This window comes from Daktulosphaira vitifoliae, unplaced genomic scaffold (assembly GCF_025091365.1).
Source record: "Daktulosphaira vitifoliae isolate Bord-2020 unplaced genomic scaffold, ASM2509136v1 Scaffold_2, whole genome shotgun sequence".
Classification (NCBI taxonomy): domain Eukaryota; kingdom Metazoa; phylum Arthropoda; class Insecta; order Hemiptera; family Phylloxeridae; genus Daktulosphaira; species Daktulosphaira vitifoliae.
The window spans coordinates 6516235-6543317 of record NW_026099573.1 but is presented as its reverse complement, the minus strand read 5'-3'; the positions used below and the strand labels follow the sequence as shown (position 1 = coordinate 6543317).

The 27083-nt window shown below is 27.9% G+C and overlaps 3 protein-coding genes across 6 annotated transcripts in view; 1 reads left to right on the top strand and 2 right to left on the bottom strand.

The window, feature by feature from the left end:
* Window positions 1-5133, bottom strand: part of LOC126898609 (uncharacterized) — a 10878-nt gene extending 5745 nt beyond the window's left edge. The window contains exons 1-3 of the mRNA XM_050672846.1: window positions 5051-5133; window positions 4830-4979; window positions 3552-3713 (exon numbers count right to left, since the gene is read on the bottom strand). Coding sequence (XP_050528803.1) covers window positions 3552-3713; window positions 4830-4979; window positions 5051-5071 — 333 coding nt within the window. The 5' untranslated portion in view covers window positions 5072-5133. The remainder of the gene's footprint in view (window positions 1-3551; window positions 3714-4829; window positions 4980-5050) is intronic.
* Window positions 5134-7620: 2487 nt separating this feature from the next.
* On the top strand, window positions 7621-12819 carry LOC126897937 (uncharacterized). Its single transcript, XM_050671884.1, has 7 exons — window positions 7621-7734; window positions 10592-10826; window positions 10904-11379; window positions 11625-11775; window positions 11874-12055; window positions 12115-12283; window positions 12356-12819. The coding sequence occupies exons 2-7, from the start codon at window positions 10607-10609 to the stop codon at window positions 12817-12819; spliced, it is 1662 nt and encodes a 553-aa protein (XP_050527841.1). The 5' UTR covers window positions 7621-7734; window positions 10592-10606.
* A 4065-nt stretch (window positions 12820-16884) lies between these two features.
* The window catches only part of LOC126898596 (probable phosphorylase b kinase regulatory subunit beta), a 28132-nt gene continuing 17933 nt past the window's right edge, over window positions 16885-27083 (bottom strand). For 3 of the 4 annotated variants that reach the window (XM_050672825.1, XM_050672827.1, XM_050672828.1), the window contains 10 exons: window positions 26494-26681; window positions 26311-26426; window positions 25755-25900; window positions 24051-24183; window positions 23821-23963; window positions 23512-23714; window positions 23112-23246; window positions 20089-20329; window positions 17634-17741; window positions 16885-17153 (listed from right to left, as the gene is read on the bottom strand). In XM_050672825.1, the coding sequence (XP_050528782.1) occupies window positions 16974-17153; window positions 17634-17741; window positions 20089-20329; window positions 23112-23246; window positions 23512-23714; window positions 23821-23963; window positions 24051-24183; window positions 25755-25900; window positions 26311-26426; window positions 26494-26681 (1593 nt within the window). In that variant the 3' untranslated portion in view covers window positions 16885-16973. Of the gene's footprint in view, window positions 17154-17633; window positions 17742-20088; window positions 20330-23111; window positions 23247-23511; window positions 23715-23820; window positions 23964-24050; window positions 24184-25754; window positions 25932-26310; window positions 26427-26493; window positions 26682-27083 lie in introns of those variants that run through there. The other variant, XR_007702312.1, reaches the window with a different exon arrangement.

Here is a 27083-nt window from a genome sequence, read left to right as displayed (position 1 = left end):
TTATTAGATATAAACATTTAAAGTTTCAAAATTTCGATTTAATATACATGTATAATACACAAGGGATTACAAATATAGGTAGCTAATTGGTTTATTATGACATCAATATTCGCAGGTACACAGCATTGTTATTATCAATTGTAGTAAGGCACATTGTTATGAGTTTATAAATACACCAACTGACAATACAGAAAGTATATCTATTGATAATCATAATTGATAATAAACAATCCGTGACTGAGACAGCAATGTCATAAAAATCCAATTAGCTACCTGTATTTACAATCCCATGTGTATTATACATGTATATTAACTCAAAATTTTGAAACTTTAAATGTTTATATCTAATAAGCTAATAAAGTTATATTAAAAATTCAAATGCCATTTACTATTAAATTAAAAACTCAAACATTTTATTAAATTAAAAATATGTGTTACCATTTAAAAAAACAAAGTTGACCCCCCTCCAAGGCATAAGGGATGAACTTAAAAAGTATTACATAGTTAAAAATTCAAGAATAATGTGTAACTAAAGATAATAAAAAAAAAAAATGTTTAAATTATTATTATTCTGCAAGTAATTGAGTGGGTTATGATAAAAAAATCACCCTGTATATATAAATAACACGTGTCATTTCATTGTTTAAATTGTAAAAAATTATTATTTATTAATAGCAACTATTTTATTGAGGTTTAAAACATTTATATGTTTTGGTTGCATGTTACGGAACAATATAGTAAAATAATCATCAGATTATTTAATAGAAGAACCGTAGAAGGGCTCATCTTCCATTGCCGCCCACCTCACCAACAATAATTTTTTTAAGAATATGATCGGTATTTTTATAAAAAAAAAAAAAATTCAGGTCCGGGATAATTCAATTTAGACCCCAAATAATTGTTCATAAATTTACACCTATGGAAATAATTACTTTATTTAATTTTTATTTAAATAATTACTAATTGCAATTTAGTTTATGAAAAGTAATAATCGGATTGGTTAAATCGTTCACGTAGGTTTATTATGAAAATTTTTGCCTAAACCGAAATGATTAATTTCAATCATTTCAACGCGCTTCAAAGATTAGGCTGGGCCAGACTGGATATTTTTTTATTTATTAGTGACGCGGCCGGGCCGTTATTTTTGTAACTTTGCTATTATTCGAATGAAAAAAATTAAATACTACAACAAACGCGTATTATGGATATACTTCTTATACTTCTATAAGTTTCTTTAAGACCGACGATTCTTTGATACTGTAAAATTTATACGAAAAATTACAAATATTACAAACTTTGAAATATAGTAAATGTAATTCAATGAATTTGAACTACATGACATTAATAAAAGATTTTGATACCAAATTGTTTCGTTAGATTTATTTTACAAAATTATTTTGATTTTTTTTTTAATATTTTTTTTACATATTCAACATTTTATATTAGCTTTGATGCGAAGCTGAAAAGGTATTCATTTTACCATGATGTGTTTATTTCTTTTTTTTTGTGTGTCTGTCAATACTTTTTCTCAGCTCTCACTGCACCGATTTTTCTCAACGACACGTCAAAGATCACAAATCGTACCTAGTTAAAGACATTAACCTCAAAAATAAAAAAATTTTCCCTCGTTCCCCATAAATGGGGGAAATCTTTAAAAAAATTACATATATAAAAACCGCTAATTTTCGTAATTTTTTTTACTTAAAACTTTTTCAAAATAAACCAAATCCATTTATTTTTTTTTATAAATGCAAGATGTCTTTACATCTTGCATATTGAAAAATTTTTCCCCATAAATGGTGAAAATCCCCCCAAAAATTACAATTTTTAAAATCGGTAAATTTTGACATTTTTTTCACTTTTTTTTTCTAAAAATTGCCATAACTTATTGAAAAATGAATGAATCAAAATAATTTTTTTTTACATTGAAACCTTAGATATTTCCCTTTTATTTGATAGAGTATTTTTACTTTTATTATCCAACCCTTTATTTACCCACGGGGGGGATTCAAAATAGAAACTTTTTTACAAAAATCATCTTAGATTATATATAAACTTATTTTGATTATTTTATCTCCTCAAAGTTAAGAAAAGAGACTTTGAATTTTTGAACTAGCTTAAACGGTATTTTTTTTTTAATTATTCATGTCGATCACAGTGGTTGCGTTATTAATTATACAGTCGTATAAATTCGGGGTACAAATTTCAACAACCAGACAAAATAACTTTTTTTGCATTTTTTCATAATTTTTTTTTTTTAAGTTAAAAAAAAAATTCAACACGAAAAATTTATTAATAAAAATATATTTTTGACTCTGATAAAATTTATTTGTAGACCATTTATTCATAATTAACCACATATTATTTTCTGAAAATCATTGTATCAAGCCTTTCAATTTATACACGCTTGCCTTAAAAGTAATAACTACTTTATAATTTTTTATAAATTCTCCGAAAAAATTACATTACTAAATTATTAAATATCAATCTCATACTAATTTAATTGCTATAATAAATATTTATTCATATATTATATTTCTAAATCAAAAAACTACTAATCAGGAATAATGAAGGAAATAGGAATTCATTTCGCTTTTGGTATAATCCACCAACTTCTTAAAATGAAACACTATTTACAGATTTGCAACTAAGCGTTTCTTATGGTAGTAGTATTTTTAATCACTGTCAGATATCATCTACTCATAAATACTTAAATATGTAGATACTAATTTTTCAAAATTATATTTTAACTGATAGTATAAAGTTAAAACATACGATTATGATTATTTTTATGAATAAAGCTAATAAATCATAAACCAAAATATGTGTTCAACAGAACAGATTAAATTTCCTGACCGATATATTATATTATAATTTTTAAAATCATAAATAGAAACAATAGTTTATTTTCTGATTTTCAAAATAAATATTTTTGTTTTATAACACTGTTAAAAAAAAATACAAACAAGATGAAAATATAATGATTTGTCAATTCTAATTATCATAACAAAGAAAAATTATAAAATTTATTTCAAAATTTGTTTTTATCAAAATTATAACTAATAAAATGTCATTGTATCGTTAAATTTATTATTTAAAAAATTTATTTAATTACACATAACATGATATTTAATCCGATTTAAATTGATTTAAATCTACTACTACTTAGAGTTATTGATAAATAAACTAAGCGTTTAAATCGCCAGTCTAATGAATCCGTCTACGATTTGAATATTTTCAAAAACAAACAATACACACTTTAGCCACAAAACATATTAATTAAAAACGACATATTTTCACATAAAGATTAAACGCTTTTCATAAGTAAACGATTCTTGTAAAATATATTACTTGAAATACAATCGAATTCGTTTCGATTCAGGTTCGTAACGTTACCATCGGTTTACATTTTCAACATTATTTAAAATGACTTCTCAAAAACTCATTCAATGATAATTTTCACACAAGGTATGGATTTTCGATAGATAAACATAACGAGACTCACCGTTTAAAAATTATTAGTCTATTGTTAATCTATGTTTGTCGCTTACAGCTGGCCAAGGACAATCATACGGAGCGCCCAATCGTTCAGTCAGTTTAGACCAATTCTTTATTTGTATGTGTTTGACCGTATCACACGCTCTGGGCAACGTAGCGCTGAAATAGTTGTTTTGAAATTTTCCGTTTCTTAAAACAGCCATTCTCATGACAAACTAGAGCACAACAAATATTTAAAAAGAAATTTGGTCGTATAATTTTTTTTTACCTATATTATTTACATATATCCGCACAGCAAAATTCTTGCGGTTATTTAAGTTTCATGCCATTTTTTTTTTTTTAATTATACAAATGAATATTTCATATGAACGCGTCCGTAAAATTGTTTACACCAGACGAGGGAGACATTAAAACTCGGTAAAACGATTCGTCCGTGCACTCGTACGCAGTGTAGTAAGCCACCAAGCGACTCACCTACGCGGTGGTATGTATAGGGTCTATTGTGTTTTACAGAAACATATTTGGAAGGGATCTAGAGGAGAAGTTCAACCCAGGTGACATAATAGAGATTATTGAATTTTTCGAGTTTTACATAAACGTTTTTTTTTATCTTTGTCGCAAACTAAAAGGGTATTTTTTTTTTGTTATGTATGTCGCCACTTATTCTCAGCTTTCCAATTCAGTGTGGCGAAAGTTCACACGAATCGTATCTAGTTGAAGACGTTGCTGTTGAATGTTGAAAAAAATTCCCTTGTTTAAAATCGACACATTTCGACTTTTTTTTAAACCTAGCATAAATTGTTGAAAAATTAAGGAAACAATACATACATTTTTTTTTATAAAATTACTTTGGGTACTAGGCATTATTTCATATACGTTTTTAATCATCTGACCACTTACCTGCCCATAGGAGGAATTTCAAAGAGGCAACTTTTAAACAAAAATTTAACTTTATCAGTTTAAGTTTTTCAATGTTTTGGAAATACTCGGAAGTTCAAACACTTATCTAAAGTTCATTTTACGTACAATACGTTAAAAAAAAAAATTTGTTGAAGACTTTTCTTCTATGTGCAAACGGCTGTCGCAGTAGTTAAAAAACATGAAATTTTGGTTTATTTTAAATCATTTTAAGGTAATAAAAAAAAAGATTCTAGGGGTCGACTATACATTAGTATCCGGACGACAAATTTTTGAATACATCTCTGCTATTGTACAATTTTATGCAAATATTGTGTAATATAATTAATCACTTATTTTATTATCTGTACAATTAATTTATTTCGACTAGCATAGAAAATATGTGTTTTTATAATCGAAAAATAAGTAAATACCGATAGAGTGTTATCAAACGGGATCTTAAGAATCATTGTAGAGTTTATTGTCGACTGATTTTTGCTATAAAACAGGCAAACTTTAATTAATTCTGTACTGTTGGAGCACGGTTCGATTGCGAGCAACTCAAGTTTAAAAGTTCCTTTTGGCTAGAATTAAAAATGTTAATATCATATCCAATTTTTACTAATGCACTGTTATAATACCGTAGTAGACTTACGATTATTTCAAAACCTGTCATGATCTTTGAAAAATAAATATTAAAAAGTACTAATGAAATAAATACTTTTATAAAACAATGAGTAAAATAAGACATTTTACTTTAACACTAAACGATAACTAAATCAGAACTAATGTACATAAACGAAGAGTTACAGTTTACGAACTTCAATTATAAAAATAATTTCCTGTGTATTGAATAATATCATTTAAAAACTAACATTCTCGTTACAAACATAAATATAATGTTAATACAAACATAACATTCAAATTAAGTGTATAATAACCTTGGATTAGTTTTGAAAAATTAAAAAGTACAACAAAAAAATTATGTTATATTATTTACCAATAAAATACGCGTAACAAAATTCAATATTCAGCGATTATTTTAAAATTTGTATTTTTTATAGAGTCAATCCGAAGCTTAGTGAAAAAACGACACGGTAATATTTAATAATACAAAAAAGATAGTTTCTTAAATCGGAGTAATTTTTTTAAATGCGCTCTGCGAGATAAACCGATAAGTGTCATCTTATTTTTTTTCTCTTACTCGACATATTTTATTCTTCTCGATTTTCATAATTTTAATTAAACATTGTCAATAAAAATCTTTATAAAAACTAGCAGATATTTTTAAAAGGTATTACTCATTAGTTAGATTTCAGGACTCCTACAAAAAATCAAAGTTTCCATTCCCTTGGATTCACGCCTTACTTCAAATTCATATTTGTCTCTGTTATAAATTTGTTTTTTTTAATTAATAAAAAATAATAAATTGTTTCTACATAAAAAAGGAAAAGATCTATTGTAGACCACAGGTCAAAACGTAAATGTCTATTTTACGTTGAAAATAACTGCAGAAATAAAAATCCAAAATATAAACAAAATTTCTCTTGTTAATCGTATATGATAGTTTTCTTCTTTTTTTTTAGCAAATCTCGTATAAGTATTTTGAAATAATGCCTTATAAAATTGAACAAATTTAATTAGAAAATTTCGGTTGTATTGAATTTCATTCGAAATTATAGATAAAATTAAAAGAAAACCTTTTTTATCGACGCATTTCAGACTTTCCGAACGCGAGCCTGATCTGCAACTAATAGTTTATATATTTTGCTAATCGAGAAAAATTATCTAATCTTTTTAAAATGAATAAAAATATGTTTTTAGTACGGTAACGACATCGTTATTTTGATTGCCGTAGATTATAGAATATATTCCAAAATAAATAATTTTTATAAGAATACTTACATCAGTCAACGTAGTTATTTTTTTAACAAACTTTTTAATTAAACGCGAGTGCGCATAAAGATAATTTCACTTATTCAGTATACAATTATAATGTGATTGTAATTATACGTTATGCATTGACATAACATATAATTACAATTCACATAATTAAATATAATCAGACTTATTCTGCAGCTAGTACAACAATATCATGTAATGTACATGTTTATTGCGTTATAAAATTGAAAAAAGTAACAAATCGAGTTAAAAGTTCTGTCTCTCAAAAAAGTAACGAGTTATTTGACTTGATCAAACTAACTTAACCAAAGTTAATACCGCCAGCCTTATTTATTATTCGTATTAATGTTTACTATTGAAATAAAATAATCAATTATTTCTAATTAATTAATCGATTATCATTAATATATTATTGAATAAAGAAACGTTCTATTATGTCCGTTTAGAACTCATCGAAATAAAATAAATAACGCGCGTGCCACTCTCGTATTGTACACCTGCCGTCTAGTATACGTCATATGTAATTCACGTCTAGACCAGCGGTTTCGTGAAACCCAACCGGCAAAACGATTCGCGAGATTCGTTGCTATCAGTTAGAATCCTATTATCTCGTAGTGACATTTCAATCGCACTTGTGCGACGGCCAGAGAGGATTCGAGTTCGCTGTGGATTAATCGTCTAAAATGTGTAATACGTTTGCAGAGGTTGGGATTAAATTGCATTGTTCGTATGGCGACGACGTAGCTACGCAATGTACTGTCTAATACACTGAAAAAAAAGTCATTTATAATATTAATAAACAGCGTTTATTGACCAAAAATGATCAAGTTTATTGATTTTACGAACTTTTTTATTAATATTACGAACAGGTGATTATTAATATTACGAACTCGCGTTTATCAATATAACAACGACACTTTTTTAAAAAGTTCGTTATATCAAAAATTGTGTTTATTAATATTACAAATCAGTCATTCCTAAGATTAATGAATAAATATTATTGATATTACGTAGAGTTTCGTTGTATCAATAATAGTGTTCGTTATATGAATAACTGTATTTATTGATTTTATGAACACGGTTTTTATTAAGAAGAAAACATTTATGATTGACATTCATGTTAAATACAATTTGTTCGTTAATATTACAACTGTGTTAATTTATATTACGAACCTTTTTGTAATAGTTAAGAAGACTTTTTATCAATATTATATCGATTACATAATTTTTTTATATTGATAAAGAGTTCATTGATACAACAATTTCAATTGTCATTTGGAAAATACGCTTGTCATTTATACAAAATTAACTTAACGGTGTATCAAAGCATCAGCTAGCATTACATTTGACCTGTTACTTGTTTAGATACACAACTGTGCGGTGTTAAAAAATAAAGAACAAATTCAAATTTTTAGGAGAACTTACTTAGAAAACAAGGTAAGTGACGTTATTATATTTTAAATAATATTTAAACTAAATTGATCTTTTGTTATATTTATTCAACTATTTTTTAAACTTCCGAAGAATTCATTCGTCAATATTCTCTACTGACATTAAAATGATATGTTTCATGTGTAAATTGTCTTTTGACCATATTCAAAATCTAATAGTTCATTTAAAAAATTCGCATAAGTTGAATAATTATTCATTCGTTAGATGCAATGATTGTGGCCAAGGTTTTACTCTATTAACAAGATTTAGGAGACATGTCATGAGACATCATCAAAATAATCCAAATAGTTCTCTTAGTAGCAGTAATATTGTTTTAGATTCAACACATAACAGCAATTGCTATCTTGTTAATTTTAACGTCCCTTCTACGTCTTCAGATTCTTCAAATGTATCGGATATTTCTCAATGTAACACACAGTCGGAAAACTTACCTAACACTTTAAAATCTGATGCAACGGGCATAACAACAAAAAAATTTGATTGTGCTAAACATTTGAAAAATAATAATGACCTGGCTTTAGAATTTTCTCTGTTCTTACATAATAATAATAATTTTTCGAGAAAAGATGTGCTAGAAATTCAAAAGCATGTGAATGATTGTATAATAAAACCTATTTTAGATACGTTAATAGATTTTGTTAACATAATCTTTGAAAATGAAAATCTCAATATAATTAATGAATTTTCTAGTTTGGTGTCAATTTTGCGTAATCCTTTTAAACTTTTTGATTCGGATTATAAAATGTATAACTTTTTAAAAAATGAAGGTTATGTAGATAATTTTACAGAAGTAACATTAAATGAACAAATAATGCCTGCTCATCGAGCAGGAAAATTGGAAAATAAACAAATGATAATAAAAGGTATTGTTATGCCATTAAAATTTCAATTTATAAATTTTTTCGAAAAAAATTATTTGATCGAACCAACTTTAAAACAGATCAATACTTTAGAACAAAATAATATTAAAATTACTAATTTTGTACAGGGTGATCTATGGAAAGAAAAAAGAAAATTATACCCAGGAAAAAATTTAATACCGTACATTCTGTACCTCGATGATTTTGAGATTAACAATCCGCTTGGTTCAAATTCTTTAAAACATTCTATTTGCAATTTATACTACTCGTTTCCTTGTTTACCTTTAGATCAATCGAAATTGGAAAATGTATTTTACGCTGCAGCGATAAAATCCTCTGATGTAAAATTATTTGGCAACGACAAATGTTTCGAATATCTTATTGAAGAATTAAAAGATTTAGAAATAAATGGGCTAAATATTAATAATGGAAATAATGTATATTTAAAAGTACACTTTATCCTAGGTTTAGTCGCGGGTGATAATCTAGGGCTTAATTGTTTTCTTAACTTCAACAAATCATTCGCCAGTAATTATTTTTGTAGATTTTGTAGAGCGACAAAACCAATTACTCATAATTTATGCTCTGAAAATGTAGAAATCATGCGTTCAGTCGAAAATTATGAAATTGACATTTCTAGTCCTGATTCAGTTGGGATTGTTAGTGATTCTTTATTAAACAATATTCCTTCATTTCACGTGGTGAAAAATTATTATTGTGATATTATGCAAGACCTTTTTGAAGGCGTTTGTCACTATAATGTTGTACACTCAATCAACTATTTTATTATTTCTATGAAATACTTCGTTCTCGATACTTTGAATTCTCGCAAACAATTATTTGAATATGGACCAAAAGAAATTGAAAACAGTTCGGAAAAAATTGATATTAACCATTTAAAAAAAAAAAAATTAAAAATGTCGGCAAGGGAAATGATGACTTTCATAATGTATTTTCCAATAATGATTGGAGATCTTGTTCCTCAAGATGATTTAGTGTGGAAATTTTTGATTAATTTTATCGAAATTATTGACATTTTACTTTGTTTTGAGATAAGTGAAAATAGCATACAAATCTTAGATAGTAAAATTAAAAAGCATAATTCTGATTTTGTAAGTTTATTTAATGACACACTGAAGCCAAAGTTTCATAATTTAATACACTACCCCAATATTCTAAGACAATCGGGACCTCTTAGAAACATTTGGTGTTTCAATTTTGAACAGAAACACAAGCAATTTAAAATTTATTCAAATTGTATAACGTCAAGGAAAAATATATGTTTTACATTGGCCAAAAAATATGAATTAAAATTTGCACTACAACTATTCAAAAAAACTTATTTTACTAATCTTATTGATTTAAAAGAGAAACACCTGGTAGATAGTAATTACAAAAATCTTATTAAAGATAAATTGAGTTGCTCTAATATAGATTTTATTAAATTTTACTCACAAATAAATTACAATGGAGTCCAATACAAACGTGGTTATTATATTTCAAATTTTGACAAAGATATTTTATTCCATTTAATTCTCGAAATTATTGTTCTAGAAAATAAAAGCATTTTGTTTTTTTGTCAAAATGTTAGATTTGTAAAATTTGATGGGCATATTCAAGCTTATGAGATTGATCCTAGTAAATTAGGTTCATTTTTTTTATTATCTACTGATAAAATACTTGGACCACCTCTTCATTTAATAAAAACAGCAAAAGGCAAAAATGTGTTACGTTTAAAAGATTACTTTAAGTGTATCTATTAAAACTAATGAATAATTATTTAATTACCTTCGGTAACATACTATTAAAATTAGAAAAAAAATTAATTTAACATTATTAATTTTTAATTTTATTTTGTGTTTTTGATTAGTGAATTATTTATATGATTTTTATACTAAGATTTTTTTTAATGGTAAACCCTACATTTTTTATGCAGTAAAAATGAATTATACTTTATATTTTTATTTTTAATCAAATTAAAGAAAAAGTAAATCATCATGGATCCTGCTGATGTTTTTTACGATGAATCATCATTGCTCATTGACCCATCTCAAGTAAGAATTTGTAATGATAACTTAATTGTGGATAATACTGGTGAAAATTTTGTCATGATGGACATCTCAACATCAAATAATTTTCAAGAAAACCTAGATGAAAGAAAACTAAGGCTCTTATTGTCAGAATGGAAACTTGACATACTGGTTGATGTATGCATTGGTATTAGAATTTTTTTGATCATATTTTAGCTTTTTTAATATTAAAATAATAGCTTAATTTATATTAATATATTATAGAACAACGTGTATTTGTCAATATATTAAAAATAATTAAAAGACACCATATAGAACGCTTATTAAAAGATTTTGATTTGGGTACACAAATATTATTTGAGCACAAGTTAGAAGAATGGCGTGAATCGATTGGAATGTCATTAGATTCAGTTCCAAGTAGTTGCTCATCACCATGCTCATTCACATCAACTCGAGCCTCAACTTCAAACACATCATCAAGATTCACTCCATATGACAGATCTTCTCTTAGTCCAGATAATTCAAATATAATTATGCTAAGCAATGTTTTGAATGAAACATCTAGAGGGAAGATATTAGTTGAATACTACTCCAAGTTTTCAAATTTCCAAGATGAACAAAGAACTCTTCTTATTAATTTGATAGCACAATACTTCGAAGAAAAATGTGTAAAAATGACTCTAGCTATTAGCTATCAGTTAGAACAACAAATTTTGGAAAGATTCCCATCTGAGAAACTGGTAATATATAATTTTTATTCAACTAATAATCACTTAATGACAAAAAATAAAATAAAAATAATCATGTTTAAACATTGTTTTAAGAAAAAGCAAATCAAAATTTTTCCAAAAAAAAAATCTATTATGGTAATTTCTTTTTTTTTTTGTTTTAAGATAATAATAATGTTTTATTAATATTTACTAATATAATAATACTTCTAGGTGGTAATGAAGTTTGTTAACTCACATATAATTAATTTTTATAGGAGTATTATAGAACTTCTAAACGGGGTAAAATCTATAATAAGTATTACAATTTAGCAACGTCATTTAAAGTTGTATCTGGACCTCTTGGAACGGTAGACAAGAAATCACCTGTCAATTCTGAAAAGTTTAGTAGACATTCAAAATGCTCAGGTATATTGCAATTATAATATATATATTAATATAAATAATACTTTATTTCTGGAATAGATAAAGTTAAAGCTGTAAAACTTTTAAATAATACTTTTTAGAACCAGAGGTAGATTCAGAGAACTATATAAAAATATTAAAATATGACAATTTAAGTAATGAGGAATTTGACCGAACATGGCAGGCATGTTTTAATTCACGCCTTGATTTTATAAAAAAGTATACAACAAAAGACATCTTTGATAAATGGCCAGCATATAAAACAGCAAATGGTTACCGTTTAGTAAATTTGAAAATTTTATTCATTAAGTGAACAAGAATTTATTATTTTTAAATTTTCAGATTGACATGGACTTTGAGGCTGCTTTTGAAAAAAAAGGCGACCTTTTAGAAAATTGGGAAAAAAATATTAGTAAATTGTTGTTATTCCTTTCTTTTAATTCTAACGTTAAAGACAAAAATGTAAGAAAACTTATTGAAATTATCAGAATGAACAATCAAATATCTGAAAGTAAAAGAAAAAAAAAAAAAATTTGATGTGTAGTTTTATCAACATTTACGTTACATTGTATTTATTTTTTAGACGGAAGAGATGCTGCTATTATTTGGGCACTGCATGGGTATTTTGTACCAACTAATAAACTTGTTAAGATTGACCCAAAAACAAAGCAGAAAACAACTATAAAATTCACTATTCGAGATTCACAAGAATCCGTTATTTTTGTTGGATCTACAATTCAAATGGTCGAAGACCATATTGAAAACTTGAAAAAATCAAAAAAATCAATCCAGCCCACTATATTTTGTATTGGAGAAAATATAACATCAATTAATGAGATTTTCCTATATTTGGATGGCGTTAGATATATTTTTAAAAGTATCATAAAAGCTCTTGATATTTGTTTTAAATCCATTTATTTATTTGATTTTAAATTTCCGGATGAATCTGTAATATTTTATTTTTTTTTGGAATATTTTTTTTATGTTTTAATAGATAAGCTAAGTTTTCCTAAAGTACATGTATTGGAACAATACTTAAATAATTAAAGTATTGTTCCAATACATGTAATTTAACAACTTAAATTTATACATTAATTAGTTGTTAAATTGATATTTATATAAATTCTTTTGTTATTAATAATTGATTGTTTAAATTCTTTATACTAATTTGAACTATATTTTTACTTATAATTAAAATAAATAAATGCGTTGATTAATACAATAAATTGTTAAATAAAGTTTACTGTATATTTTGATGGTATTGGTTTAATACTTTATTGCTTATTTAAAGCTTTTAATTTTGTAATAATAAAAAATATTTATTTTGTTATCCTGAAAACTTGTAATTTTGGACTTTAACCCCTTTTCTTTATTAATTTTTTTGTATTAAATTTAATTAATTTTTATATTTAATTCTTATAAAAATTAATACTATAGTAATACTAGTAATAATAATTATAATTAAAAGTGTAATTTAAAACATTTATAAATATAACGAATACTGTTTATTGATATTAAAATCCTGGTATTTTATATTACAATCGTAGTTATTAATATAACGAATACAGTACCTAAAATCAATAATCCTAGTTGTAATATTTATAAAAAATGGTTTTTATTATAAAAACACCGTTATTGATATTACGTACACGATATTTTAGTATTAAAAACAACAGTTATTAATATTACAATTGTTGTTTATCAATATTACGATAGGTCCGTACGTAATATTAATAATCAATATTTCGTTATATCAATAATGGCGTCATCGGGTTCAAATCAATAACCAAAATTATTTTATTAATGAACTTTTTTTTTAATATTATGTACTAATTTTTTTCAGTGTAGAGTGTATAACAAGTTCGTCGTAACCAAGAAAACGATTATTAATCTAAGGACACAATGACAAATGTAATAAAATAATAAATCGAAGTTTTTTTAATCGTTCCGAAACACTATATTTTTATCGGAAATATACGCGCAAATGGTGCGCTAATTTTTGTTGACATCGCTGCGCCCGATGGAGCAATCGGTCGGTGGTGGTGGATGTTTTGTAGGTCTCAACAACCGTCGCATTCAAGCCAACCCCTATCAAACACGCGTTGACAGATTCGAAGAAACGTGTCTCAAAGACCAAACGGTAGCGTTGGTGAAACACCTCCGTCTGTTATCCACGACCCTCGAAAAAGCCAACGAGGAGGCTACGTGGCTGTCGGACGCGATCGCCGTCGAGTACGTGAAGCACGGTTTGAGTGCGGACGTCGAAAACGATCGAAACCTGACTGCGCTGATGTTGACGGCGAAAGCGGCAGAACCATCGGGATGTGGTGACTCGCCAAAAACCGACATCGGCGTGCAAGTGGACGGGACCGCGACGTCCAAGAGAACCGACGGCGGCAAGCGTAAGCTGTCCGTGAGTTACGGCAAGAGCTTATCGGACAACGAGGGTCGGACGACGCGCAAGGGAGCGGAGAAATGGGCGGACAAAGAAATTTCAATTGCGTCATCCGCCGTCACGGACACCACGGTGCTCGGCGAGAAAGCGGTCGAGTCGGAGGATCGGCCGATCGAATCTCGTCGTAGAGATGGCGAAAAATCGGTTTCGCCCGCGACCCACAACGACAACGGACAACTTTCGCGGAATCGCAAACGCGACCAAAACGCTCCGTCGACCGCCTCTACCGACGACGATCGAAGAACTCGGCTGGACTCGAATTCCAGTACGACGTCGGAATCGAAAGGTCGGACCAAGATGCTCAAACTCTGTTGGTTGTTAAAAAACAACATAGCGGAGCTCAGGGCGCTCTACGAGAGAAGGCGACAGTTGGGTTACGCGTACACGGATTTAGAAAAGGGCGCGATGGGTTCGAACCTGAATTCTCTGGAAACGGACGTGATGAGGCTAATGAAAACCATCGAAGAATTCAAAGAACGACAACGCGACCCACTAAAACTGAAATGTATTGTGGACGCGTATAAGAAATACGAGTCCGAATACAGAGCTCTGAGGACTATGAATAAAGAAGCTAAAAAACGAAACGAAAAATGTGGTGAAAAATGTAAAATTCCCCAACAACCGGAACAAGAAGACGACTGTACAAATAATTTAACGGTGAAAACGGTCATACAAAAATACGTGTGTCGACCGTGCTACAATCTTTACAGAAACAATACTGTAAAAAAATGATTTTAATGATCAGCACACTACGTTTAACGGTGTTCATTTTTAATCCATAATTCGAAGAATAATAATATACGCATTGCGTGTTCATTTATTGACTGGGTTAAAAATATAAATTTAATTAAAAATTTAATTATTATAAACGTAATATTTTTAATGTCTCGTAGAGTATATGACAAGAGATAATATTTGACTATATATTATATACAGAGTGATTGATTAAATATGTCTTACAAATAACCTCTGAAAATATAAGAGTTATGTNGTGAAAACGGTCATACAAAAATACGTGTGTCGACCGTGCTACAATCTTTACAGAAACAATACTGTAAAAAAATGATTTTAATGATCAGCACACTACGTTTAACGGTGTTCATTTTTAATCCATAATTCGAAGAATAATAATATACGCATTGCGTGTTCATTTATTGACTGGGTTAAAAATATAAATTTAATTAAAAATTTAATTATTATAAACGTAATATTTTTAATGTCTCGTAGAGTATATGACAAGAGATAATATTTGACTATATATTATATACAGAGTGATTGATTAAATATGTCTTACAAATAACCTCTGAAAATATAAGAGTTATGTTTTTTTTTTCTTTATGAAATATTATTTTTCTATCTTGGGCTGCTCAGTGAGTAAAATTACATTTTTATCACCATCCCTTATGTTTTAATTCAGAATCAATTTTCAAATGGTAACCCTATTTTTTATATATATATATAATCAGATAACTTTTCGTAAATTTTTTTATTATTTTATTCAATTATCAGCGAGCTATGATTCATTAAAATTTAGGGGGATGGGTATTACTCACGTTGATTTATAGAAGACGCAAACATTTTACGTCACGGTACAATACACCGATTGTTCTTATCTGTACACTAAATATTAATGTTACTGTATTTACCCGACTAATGTTTTATTTGCTAAGCTTTAAATCGTGATATCTCGTTTAGAATTAATTAAAATTGAATTTTTTTTTTATGCTAAACAATTAATAAAAAAAAACACTTGGTGCTATTTGAAAAATAGTTGATATTGATTTGATGGTTAAGGGATGGAATCTTTATTTTTCTTGTCAAGTAGCTCAACAAAGATTTATAACAAATAAAATAATTACATACATGATAAATCAAAATATTTGTAAAAATAAAAAATATATTTTATGGATTATGAAAATCCAAGTAATATATATATTATTTTCGTGGATAGGAAAGATAACTTATGCAAATCTTTTATTTCTACCGTCTTACTGTTTTCCAAATGAACCGCGTTGGCTTGTGCTTACGAGCGTTGATCATAAAACAAAACTGTGAGCAATAAATTATTAATGGCCAAGACGCTGGCGTCAGTATTATTACGACTTATTAAATTTTCATTAGATGACAGCCGGAGATAACTAAAACTCGCTTTGTTAATCCCACGGCGATTACTGGGTCGGTCGATACTAATACTAAATCAAAACTTATTTACTCGCTTAAAAATGATTCCGATTAAATATCTACATAATCAGTTTCACTGTTGATTGTATGATTGTAATAATTCCAGAGAAACTCTCTCTCGCTTAACTATCAAAATCGTTTACTAATTTATTTGCGTATATGTCGATGAAAATAAATTCAATTTAATTAACATTCATCTTTTTTTCGTCGGGATAAACCGTTTATAGTTATACTGGCGTTTATACTTGTTTTTTTTTTTTTTAATCAAATTGATTTCAGGTCGAGATATCTTGTAACTCGAGTTAAAGAACATGAAGATAACAATAGGGTAATAAAAAATTGCATGTTCTTGATCAATCGCATCGACAAAAGTATTTCACATCGATTTGAGACAATGAAAATGTATAATTTTAGCTTCGATGCGAAGCTGAGAAGGTATTAATTCATTTTCTACGACTATATTCAATAAAATATGATTTATCGTTTAAAATTAAAATATATTCGCTAAAATAATTATATAAGACTCATAAATTATAGACAATAGAAATCAACTATCCTTTGCTTCTTATGAAACTTTACACTTGTCTTCGTCTTCTTCGTCTTCCTCTAAATCCACCGAAGACGTTTCTAGCTGACCGCCCGTCAATATATTGTTGACTACAGCTCTTGCTAAATAACCAGTAGTAATTGAATATTTGGACGAAATAAATTGATCGAGTTTATCATTCACTTTAGAATTATTGTCCTGACAATCAAACATATGTTATCGTTATAAATATTGCAAGATAAAAATAAATGGTTAATTTCAAAAGAATCGGCCAATTACAAGCTGACACATTATTTTTTTCTTTCTTTTCTATCTTTAATATAAAAATTACTCGGTTAAATTTTTAACGGATGAATATAAAGTATAAAAATTCTTAATGAATAATCGTTATTTCAATCGTTAATACTACCAAAATTAAACTTAAAAAAAAAAAAAAATGTTCATAGAAATCATCTACAATTATTAAATTTGTTCTCCGATAATTTTCGGTGAGTTTTCACTATTTGTGACTATTTGAAGCCGAAACCGTTTAATCGAAATGAACATTAGATTTCGCGAAATTCTCACAGAAAATATATCAAGCAGTAGAGTAATTCTAAATGGAATAAAAAACGCGAGGAGTATTTTATAACGGTTCCATTACATCTTATAGATATTATAGATACCGAAGATTATTACCTTACAAAACATCAAGTTGGCCTGTATTATCAGATTGTCAAGATTTAATTCATCTCTCAGAGTAAGTTCAGGGTTGCGGATGAGGATTGTCGAAACAATACATAACAGCTGAAAATACAACATTTTCCTAATTTAGCATCTTTTATTATTTGTCTACTTATGTTTGCTGAAGACAGAATAAACCTCACAACGCACATTAATTTAACTTTACCGACTAGCATATTTTCATAAAATATAATTATCATAGCACATAAGCTCAGCGATTTTGACTTTACTTAAATAACCAATTAAAAAATCAATATAATGATTTTTAACAGAATTTATTTGTAAATAATATTTTTTTTTATGTAATTACTCAAATTTATGATTTAAAATAACGATTTTTTTTTTATCATTTTCAATGCAATAATTTTTTTATTTTAATTACTTCAATTGTGATGTAATCACATCTACTTTTTAACTTCAAGCAAAATGTAGTGTAATAAATACCCATAATTGTAAATTTATTTACTTAATATAATTAAATCAAAATGGATATTAAATCGACCCAATTTGTTTTGTGATACATATAGTTAAATATAATCCTTTGAAAATGAAAATATATTAATGCCATATAAATGTACACCCGTGCAAGGTTCTTTTCGTATTTGTGTTTTATATATTTATTCAGAAATGTATATATTTATTATTCTTTATGTGCCACATGCTATACACATGTATACTAATAAAAATGATGAAAAAAAAATTAACTCTAAATGTTCATTAATTGTAACAATGACGTCTGTAATATAGTCTATTATATTTAAAGCTGGAAGTTAAACATTTTATTTAATATTGTAATATTCGGTTTAATTGTAACATAATTGTATTTTCCTGATCTATTATTATTAGACCAGGAAGTAAATATTTATGAACATTTTTGAGAACTGCCGTACTATTAATTTTATATTAGATTTAAAAAATAATAATAAAATATAAAATTGTTTAGTATACAAGACGGAATAGAATGAATTGTAGGGGAGAGTACCACGGGAGTACCGCGGGCAATTTTATTTTTGTGTCGGACGTTTTTAAGGATATTACATATAACGTTTTCGGTGAGTAACACAGGTTGAAGATACGCGGGGGTGTGAGCGACGGACATTGTAAGCTGAAGCTAAAAATAAATTAGGAAATCAATTTTTTGATATGTTTTTATTTTAGTTACTTTTGTGATTGGGCCATATATCGGCCCGACTATTATAAAGCTATCACTATACAATAGCTATTTGATATTTTTATAGTCGTTGATGACAAACCTGTGTACTGTGTAATGCGTTGCGTGTTCAAAATATGTTGTTAGTTGTAGATTTTTTTTCCTATAAATTTTAATAATAAGTCATCACTATCGAATATATTACTTTATTGTACTTTGAGTGTGAGAATTCACTGAAGAAAACAAGATGATACGTGTAAAACGAGAATGTTTTACGCGTTTCGTCTTGTTTTATTCGTATCTTTTTAATTATTACGTTTACGTCATTATTAAACTATTTTCCCTCTCTATTATTATCGGTAAATGTGTAAGAAATTTCTCTTTAAAACACGAGCGAGTCTCTCTTTATACGTCCGCCCTCGGTAGTGACTTAATGGGGTAATTTGTGCCGGTAATAATCGAGTGCCCTTAGTCTTATTACTGTTTTGGGTTACAGCCGGCGGTCACGGACATACCCCTCGGTAGTGATAAGGTAGAAAAAGTCTGTTCTCGAGTCAGCAATTAACACTCGAGGGTTTTATTCATAAACATAGATGCGCTCTCGAATTTCACTATCCTAGAGTAATACCATTAATATAATAATACTAATAGTCGTGATTAATGATGGAGTTTTACTGTTTGTTTTTTTTTCTTATCACTTTCTTCTACTTGGCCCGCCCAAGCGCGATCCTGCGTCTTACCGTCCTCGCCAATACCTCCGCCGTCGTTTTGTGCAACTCGTCCTAAATACTCGAAACTTTCCACCTCTCCTATCACGTCCTCTATTATTATCTATTACGAGCTATCGTAGCTGATCTCCTCGTTTCACCCGCTTCGCGTTCTCCTTCGCCAAACTGGTACTCCATATACACTCTGCCCTACTCGTGTTTATTCTGAAACCATTTCTTTCAATAGCCGATCTCCGCGCGTCTAGCCTTTGATCGGATTTCTCCCTATTATCGACACTATTGTATCTTCGGCGAGCCTTTTCGGGACTCCTTTTGCCGTTAATTTCTTCGGGCACTCTACCGTTCTGTTTTAAATTCAAATTTAAATAACAATTAGTTGAAATTTGTTAGAAGAGCAGTACTAGATTTATCTAGTAAACGCTTTGTTGTGTTACAGCAGGTACACTCTACATTACTGAGAGACAACACCGTCAATCCCTTCACTTGTCGTATACACGCGTGTCATCATTACCCGCGAACTGATTTTACTCACCTCGACTACGAGTTGTCTATACTCGGGTATTTGTATGCGAATCAACATGTTCTCGACGAACAAGCCGAACTGAAGCTCGGAATGAGTCATGTGATTGATGGTGGGTCGTTGTGGTAAAACTTGGTTCAACACGCGTATACCCCTCGGTGTCCGCACGAGAATATCCCACACTTGATTGTAGAACTTATTCGGTACTCGACACCAACAACCTTCGATCATTCGTTTGTGCAACATGTTTATCCTGCAAAACGCATAATCGCTTAAACAAAATGTTCGTATAAACAAAAGCACAAATTATATTTTTACATGATTTATTCCATACGATTTTTGCACATACGCGCGATTAATACACACATACACAGCTCGCAGTAAGACGTTAAAGGTATACAAATTCAAACACGGATTTTATGAAGAAAAACACTATTGTCACAGAACAACTTCCGGAGTCCCGTACGTCTCGTATTTTCTATTATATTTAAAACTAGGTCGAGGCGTTTTGAAATATTACCAAATACACGTATAGATTAATCACGGTAGTTAATTTTGTTAGTATTTATCTCAAACGTCTAGTGTTGCATCTAAAGAGTTAATTTTGTTATTGCTAGTTTTTAAATAACATTCTGTAAGAATTCACTATTTGATATATGCACGGCGACACAGAGGGATGTGGTATCCCCCTGTGTTGCCAAATGAATGTGTTGTTGTATTTTTAAGAATATATTTTCACAACACATTTAATATTATTATATTTTTGTGTGTTGTTTTTTTTTAATAACTTACAGATTTTATAATATCAATCAATTCCTCTATTAGAATATGACCTTTTTTTATTATTATATTTTAATCATTACCTCGAAGGTAATATGTTTAATAAACTTATAACTTTACATGTGTACGTTCGTTTCGTTTTTTATTCTCTATAATTAATATATATGGAATGTAATATATATAGAACGTGTTATGTGAAAATTACATTTCTACATACTACAAATTTTAGAAATTATACAACAATTTTTATCTACCCTTATGAAATTTAAAATTATTTTACATAAAATTTAAATAGATTGTATTATAATAAACTATCTTTAATGAACTATGATTATAAAAATATCGGAGTTCAATGGTTTGGTGTACAATTATTGTTAAGGGGGGAGAAGAACAGTTCTCTAGAATGCAACACATTTTAGAGGCGCCATAAAAATATGAATACGTTCTTTTTTTTTTTACTAAGATGTACTCTATTTAAAACTATATTTTTTCTAACATCAGTCGATGTTATTGCTTATGCCATAGAAAATATTTTATATCTACACCACAGATAGGACTAAGGAAGTTTTATCTTATCTTCGCCTGCACCATAAATAGATCTTCTCACGTCAATATAATTGTTATTTCTTTTATAGTGAATAGACGAAAGGATATTACATATAACGATTTCGGTGAGTAACACAGGTTGAAGATACGCGGGGGTGTGAGCGACGGACATTGTAAGCTGAAGCTAAAAATAAATTAGGAAATCAATTTTTTGATATGTTTTTATTTTAGTTACTTTTGTGATTGGGCCATATATCAGCCCGACTATTATAAAGCTATCACTATGCAATAGCTATTTGATATTTTTATAGTCGTTGATGACAAACCTGTGTACTGTGTAATGGGTTGCGTGTTCAAAATATGTTGTTAGTTGTAGATTTTTTTTCCTATAAATTTTATTATTTTAGTTTACAATAGACGAGAATAATTATAATAAAAAATAACAATAATAATTGTTGGTTTACATAACAAAAAATTAATTTTATATTATATTGTATATATTCATTAATCACTAATTTTCTTTGAAGCCTATGTAAGTTTTTAATTATTGTATATAAAAATATTGTTTAATTCAAAAAACTATTATTTCGTCCTTTAAAGCAGTGGTCGGCAACCGGCGGCCCGCGGGCCGTATCCGGCCCGCGTGGCTATTGAATACGGCCCGCTTTAAATTCTAAATCGACTAATTTAATTGAATATCATTTTGTATAAATATAATTGAACGTTGCGTTTTTGGTACGAGTATTTTATATAAGTCATATTATTATTTTAAGTTTTAGATAGTATTTTTTTGCATAATAAATAATGTAATTATAAATTTTTTTTTTTTTATCTGGCCCGCGAACTCTTTTTAATTTGTAAATGTGGCCCGAGAATTAAAAAAGGTTGCCGACCACTGCTTTAAAGCATAAAAAAAATTAATTTTCTTTAATGATATTAAAACCACTATCATAAAAATCTGTGGGTATATATAATGATATTAAAAATGCTTAGATCAATACAATTTTTTTATGAGAAATAATATTTTTTAATAATCTATTTTTCATTCGACATACTTTATCTTAATCAGGATATTAATAAGGAAACAGCAAATCATGTAGCTTTTGGAATAATCCACCAATTTTTTTAAATTAAACACTATCTAAAGATTTATATAAGAATTTATAGTACATAACATGAGCTTTAATTTAGCATATGTTTAAAAAACGCAGCATATCCGGAACATTTTCAAAAGTTAGGTTGTAAAAGTTGACTTTTGTAAAATGTCCCTATTTTGAATCCTCTATTGCGAGTAATTAATTGGTTAGAATTTCAAAAAAATTATATCAAATAAAAGGGAAATAATTAAGGTTCCTATTAAAAAAAAAATGGTTATGATTTGTTCATTTTTTAAAAAATGATAGTAGTTTTAAGGAAAAAAGTGAAAAAAATGTCGAAAATTAGCGATTTTATAAAATTGTAAATTTTTTGGAGGTTTTCCCCATTTACGGGGAACAAGAGAAATTTTTTCAATTTTTAAGGGCAATGTCTTCGACTATATACAATTAGTTATCTTTTGACGTATTGTTGAAAAAAATCGGTCCGGTGAGAGCTTAAAAAAAGTGGTGATAGACATAAAAAAAAAAACATCGTAGCAAAATTAATACCATCTCAGCTTCGCATTGAAGCTAATATAGCATTCAAAAACAAATTTAAATACAATAACTCACTGTTCTTTTTGTGTCCATTCTTTAATGGTCAGTATTTTTTGTAACAGTTGTCGAATAGCATATGGACTAAGATTTTCTAAGATTTTCTTTTCTTTTTCAGCTTTTAACTGTAATTTCATCGCTTCTAACACCCACCTTCAATAAGAGCATAAATATAAACAAATAAAACATTGAAATTGCTTTTTATCATATTAAAAACAAGATTTTTACAAATTAATTATTCATTTTTTTATCATATTCAAAATAACCAAGGTATTTTTTAGCTTACAATAGTGACTATTTCACTAGTAGTAATTTTTCGGGCTACACTATTATTCGAATAATAAAAAACAGTATAAATTTATTGAGTTTTTGTTATTTTTAAAAAGATTGTATATATCCAATAAAAACTTTTGATTACCCCACTCTTATTTTCAAAATTCCTTTAAATAGGTCTGGATGAGTACCAATTAATCGACCGCAATATAAAATAATCTCTTGTTGAAGTACAGCCTGTATGACATTATAAGGTTGTATAGTTGAATAAATGATAGAATCGATTGCATCTGGTGTCATGGGTTTATCAAAAACCGTTTCCTTATGGTCGATAACTCCAACTGTTAACTAAAAGTAAAAAAAATGTATTAAATATATTACGACTATAATTTTTGGTTGTCGATTTTATTTAAACTCGGCAACCGATATTTATTGGTAAAATTATTTTTTTTACCTGTTTGCCGTTAACTAATACAGTAGTGATGAAAGGACTGATACTATCAACAGTATGACGTAACAAACTACTACAATACCTTACAGCTATCCAATAGTGAAGACAACCAGCTGTATGATATAAATTGGTCAGTTGAGTTCTAACTGTAAATAACGTGAAAGTATAGTCATATTTTGAACATTTTTGACCACTCGACGAATATTGAAACTAACGTAAAATTTTTTACGTACTTGAAGCACCGAGTATTTCTTTATCGAGTCCTTCTCTCTTTAACAATATTCCATAAAGTTGTGCTTGAGAATACAAACCAACACCGTCACGAATAACTTGAATTATTTCGCTAGTGTTTTTGTAAATGTATTTCTATAGAAAAATAATTTTTTATTACTATTTATTCAACATCATACCATAAAGTAATTTAATACTGGTTTTGGAAAGGTTATGAAAACTTATACTAACTCAAAAGAACTAAATCGTATATGATACTTAACCACCTAAATATCACCTAAATACGAATAATTCTTAACCAAAGCTATCTTACGAAAATTATACCAGGTATATAAATAAGGCCACTTGTAAATTTTTTCTTCATATAGTAGAAAAATAAATAAATTTTTGAAATGTAAATATGATCAATTATTTTATTGCTTAAGTAGTAGTACTGGTTTTTTTTTTTTGGAGTTGAGAATATGCCGTATACATTTTTAAACGTCAAAATCAATTTTTTCACCATGAGATCATTTTTTTTTATTTTAGAAGGTAACAAAATTTAAAGGAAGAGCTCGTTCCTATGTTTCCACTCCTGGATCCGCTACTGGTTCTCCTTGTTAATATTTTCCCTTAAATATTCGCTAATATTTAATTTAATTTTTTTAATTTTACAATAAAAATTAATCTGTAACAGAAGAATTCTTTTGATTTCTGTTGGGACTAATTACTGATTTACTCAGTTTATTGAAAAATAAAACTAATATTAAAAAAATAGTTACTATCAATTTATAAAAAAAAAATGGAAAATATTATTTTGAATAGATGATTATAGTTTCGATATATAGCTAAGAAAATACTGATTTTATTCTGCTGTTTTTTTTATCAGTAGGTTAAAGTTGTCTATTCCTATAGGACCAATTTTTCTGGAAAGATGATTATGAAATTTTTATTAAATATACTTAAGACATTTACCTTTACAACGACATAATTTTTTTAAAAACCCAATCATTATCCAAAGTACTGAAGAGATGGAGTCTTAAACATCACATCGAATTTTTTTTCTTTTCAATTTTCGATAATGTTCCAAAAACTTGACTCTTGTACACTAATCTTATCCTCCTATGCAATGGTATACCATGCTATTTATTTATTTTTTTTTTTTTTTGGTAACATTCCAAAAAAATTATGTTTTTAAATTTGAATGAAACAAAAACTTGTACAAAGTACTTTAAGTTAAAAAAAAATCAAAAAAGATTACTACTGTCTGTAGTCCTATGAGTTTTCTATGAGTGTTAAGCCACTAATGCTACCAAACGATCATGAAATTGAAATATATATATATATTTATAAGCATAAGACGTAACCGGGGCTAAATGACACATTTTTTACGGTTTTTTGCTTTCGCATCAATAATATTTCAGATAGTTATAAAATTTATTTTGTCTTAATAAATTTATGTCGACAGGGTAAGTGTGCACTTGAATTTTATTTTACATCGAACAACCCATAATTTTCCTAACAGTTTTATAAATGTTTGATGTGCTTTTAAAGAAAACAAATTACAATTTAAAATTATTTCTAGTAGACTTCATTCATAAAAAACTAACTGACATAACTACTTATTAACTTGTACTCTAAAACTAACTTCAACAAAATTTACTTATATTATAAGAGATCATTTATATTAAGTAATATTATATAAGTATAAGTAAATATCACTATACCTGAATGTTGATAACGTCTTCTTCGTAAGATACTGTTTTAGGTACGTCAGTTAAACTTTGATATCCGCTATAGTCGTATTCTAACTGCTTGAACGATTGAAAATCAAATTTCTCGGTTTCAATGTTATTCATGAAATCCAAATGTTCTGAAAATATTACACGAATCACCCTGAACAGCTTGAAAATTAAACATAAATTTATACAAACTTTTAAGTTTTGTCACGAAATTTTTCGGATAATAATAATTTGATCTTCAGGCGCAAAGCAGGAATCTCGAAGAAGTTAAACCCGACATAAATTAAGAATATACACACTATTGAGCAAAACGATAATAATAATATTAAAGGTCATTTTATCCTCATGATTACTTATGAGGTTAAACTTGATAATATTTAATGAAGAGAAATTTCCTTATTTTCAAAATTAAATCCTGACTACGTGCCTGATTTCGCCCTCTTTAATTTTTTAAAAACTATACCTATAGATAACCGATCATATTCTTTTACTTGTGAATATTCATAGTTATTTTTTATGTATATCTGTTCTTTTATCTTACCCATGCACGAAGAAGAGAGCAAATTTTGCAACCTGCCGATTCGCACTTTGATACCATCACAGTGACCCTTTTTCAGCATAGCGAATAAGTCCAACATCTCTTCGAACTGTGGATCTCTGCGCCATTAAAAATATTTATACACCGAAATAACAATTTTAATTGTAACCCGTTATATTTTCTCACCTCATATGTTCTTCTCTGATCAATAAACATACAGTAGGTCTACCCGATAAGCGCCAAAACCTACTAACGAACTGTAGTTCTGTTTTAATATCATCGATTAAAAGTGACATGTCTCGGTACAAATAAAATTCAGATACTTCAAATATTAACGGGTAACATAATACAGTCATACCACATACTCTGTACATCTGTGCATCACATGCAATAAATAAAAAATTAATTTATGCTCTATGTACCTTATATTTGTATTTACTATTAAATTATCGTAATACTAAATAGTATTGAACTTTCAAAACATAATATTATACCTTTGAATTTTTGACAATAAAAATAAAAAAACTCAATTAGATAAAATAATGATATTTTTGAAATTGAAGGAAATGAAGTTTGTTTATTTATATAAGTAAAACGTTGATCAACAACACTTATTGGAAATTTATTTTATACAAACAATATAATCATATTTTTAACTCCAAATTCATAAAAGATTAATTTTGTTCTTCATTGAATAAATTTTTTACTAAATTATTAATCACATATTTATTTTACTCTTAAATTTTCATTAGTTGGGTATTACTTAAGTTTCCAAA

Excerpts from the sequence above, each read along its gene's own strand:
- LOC126897937 (XM_050671884.1), top strand. The coding sequence starts at position 10,607 with ATGGATCCTGCTGATGTTTTTTACGATGAATCATCATTGCTCATTGAC. Across the intron at positions 10,827-10,903 it reads ACTGGTTGATGTATGCATTG|AACAACGTGTATTTGTCAAT; the intron begins GTATTAGAATTT and ends AATATATTATAG. Across the intron at positions 12,284-12,355 it reads GAACAATCAAATATCTGAAA|ACGGAAGAGATGCTGCTATT; the intron begins GTAAAAGAAAAA and ends TTTATTTTTTAG.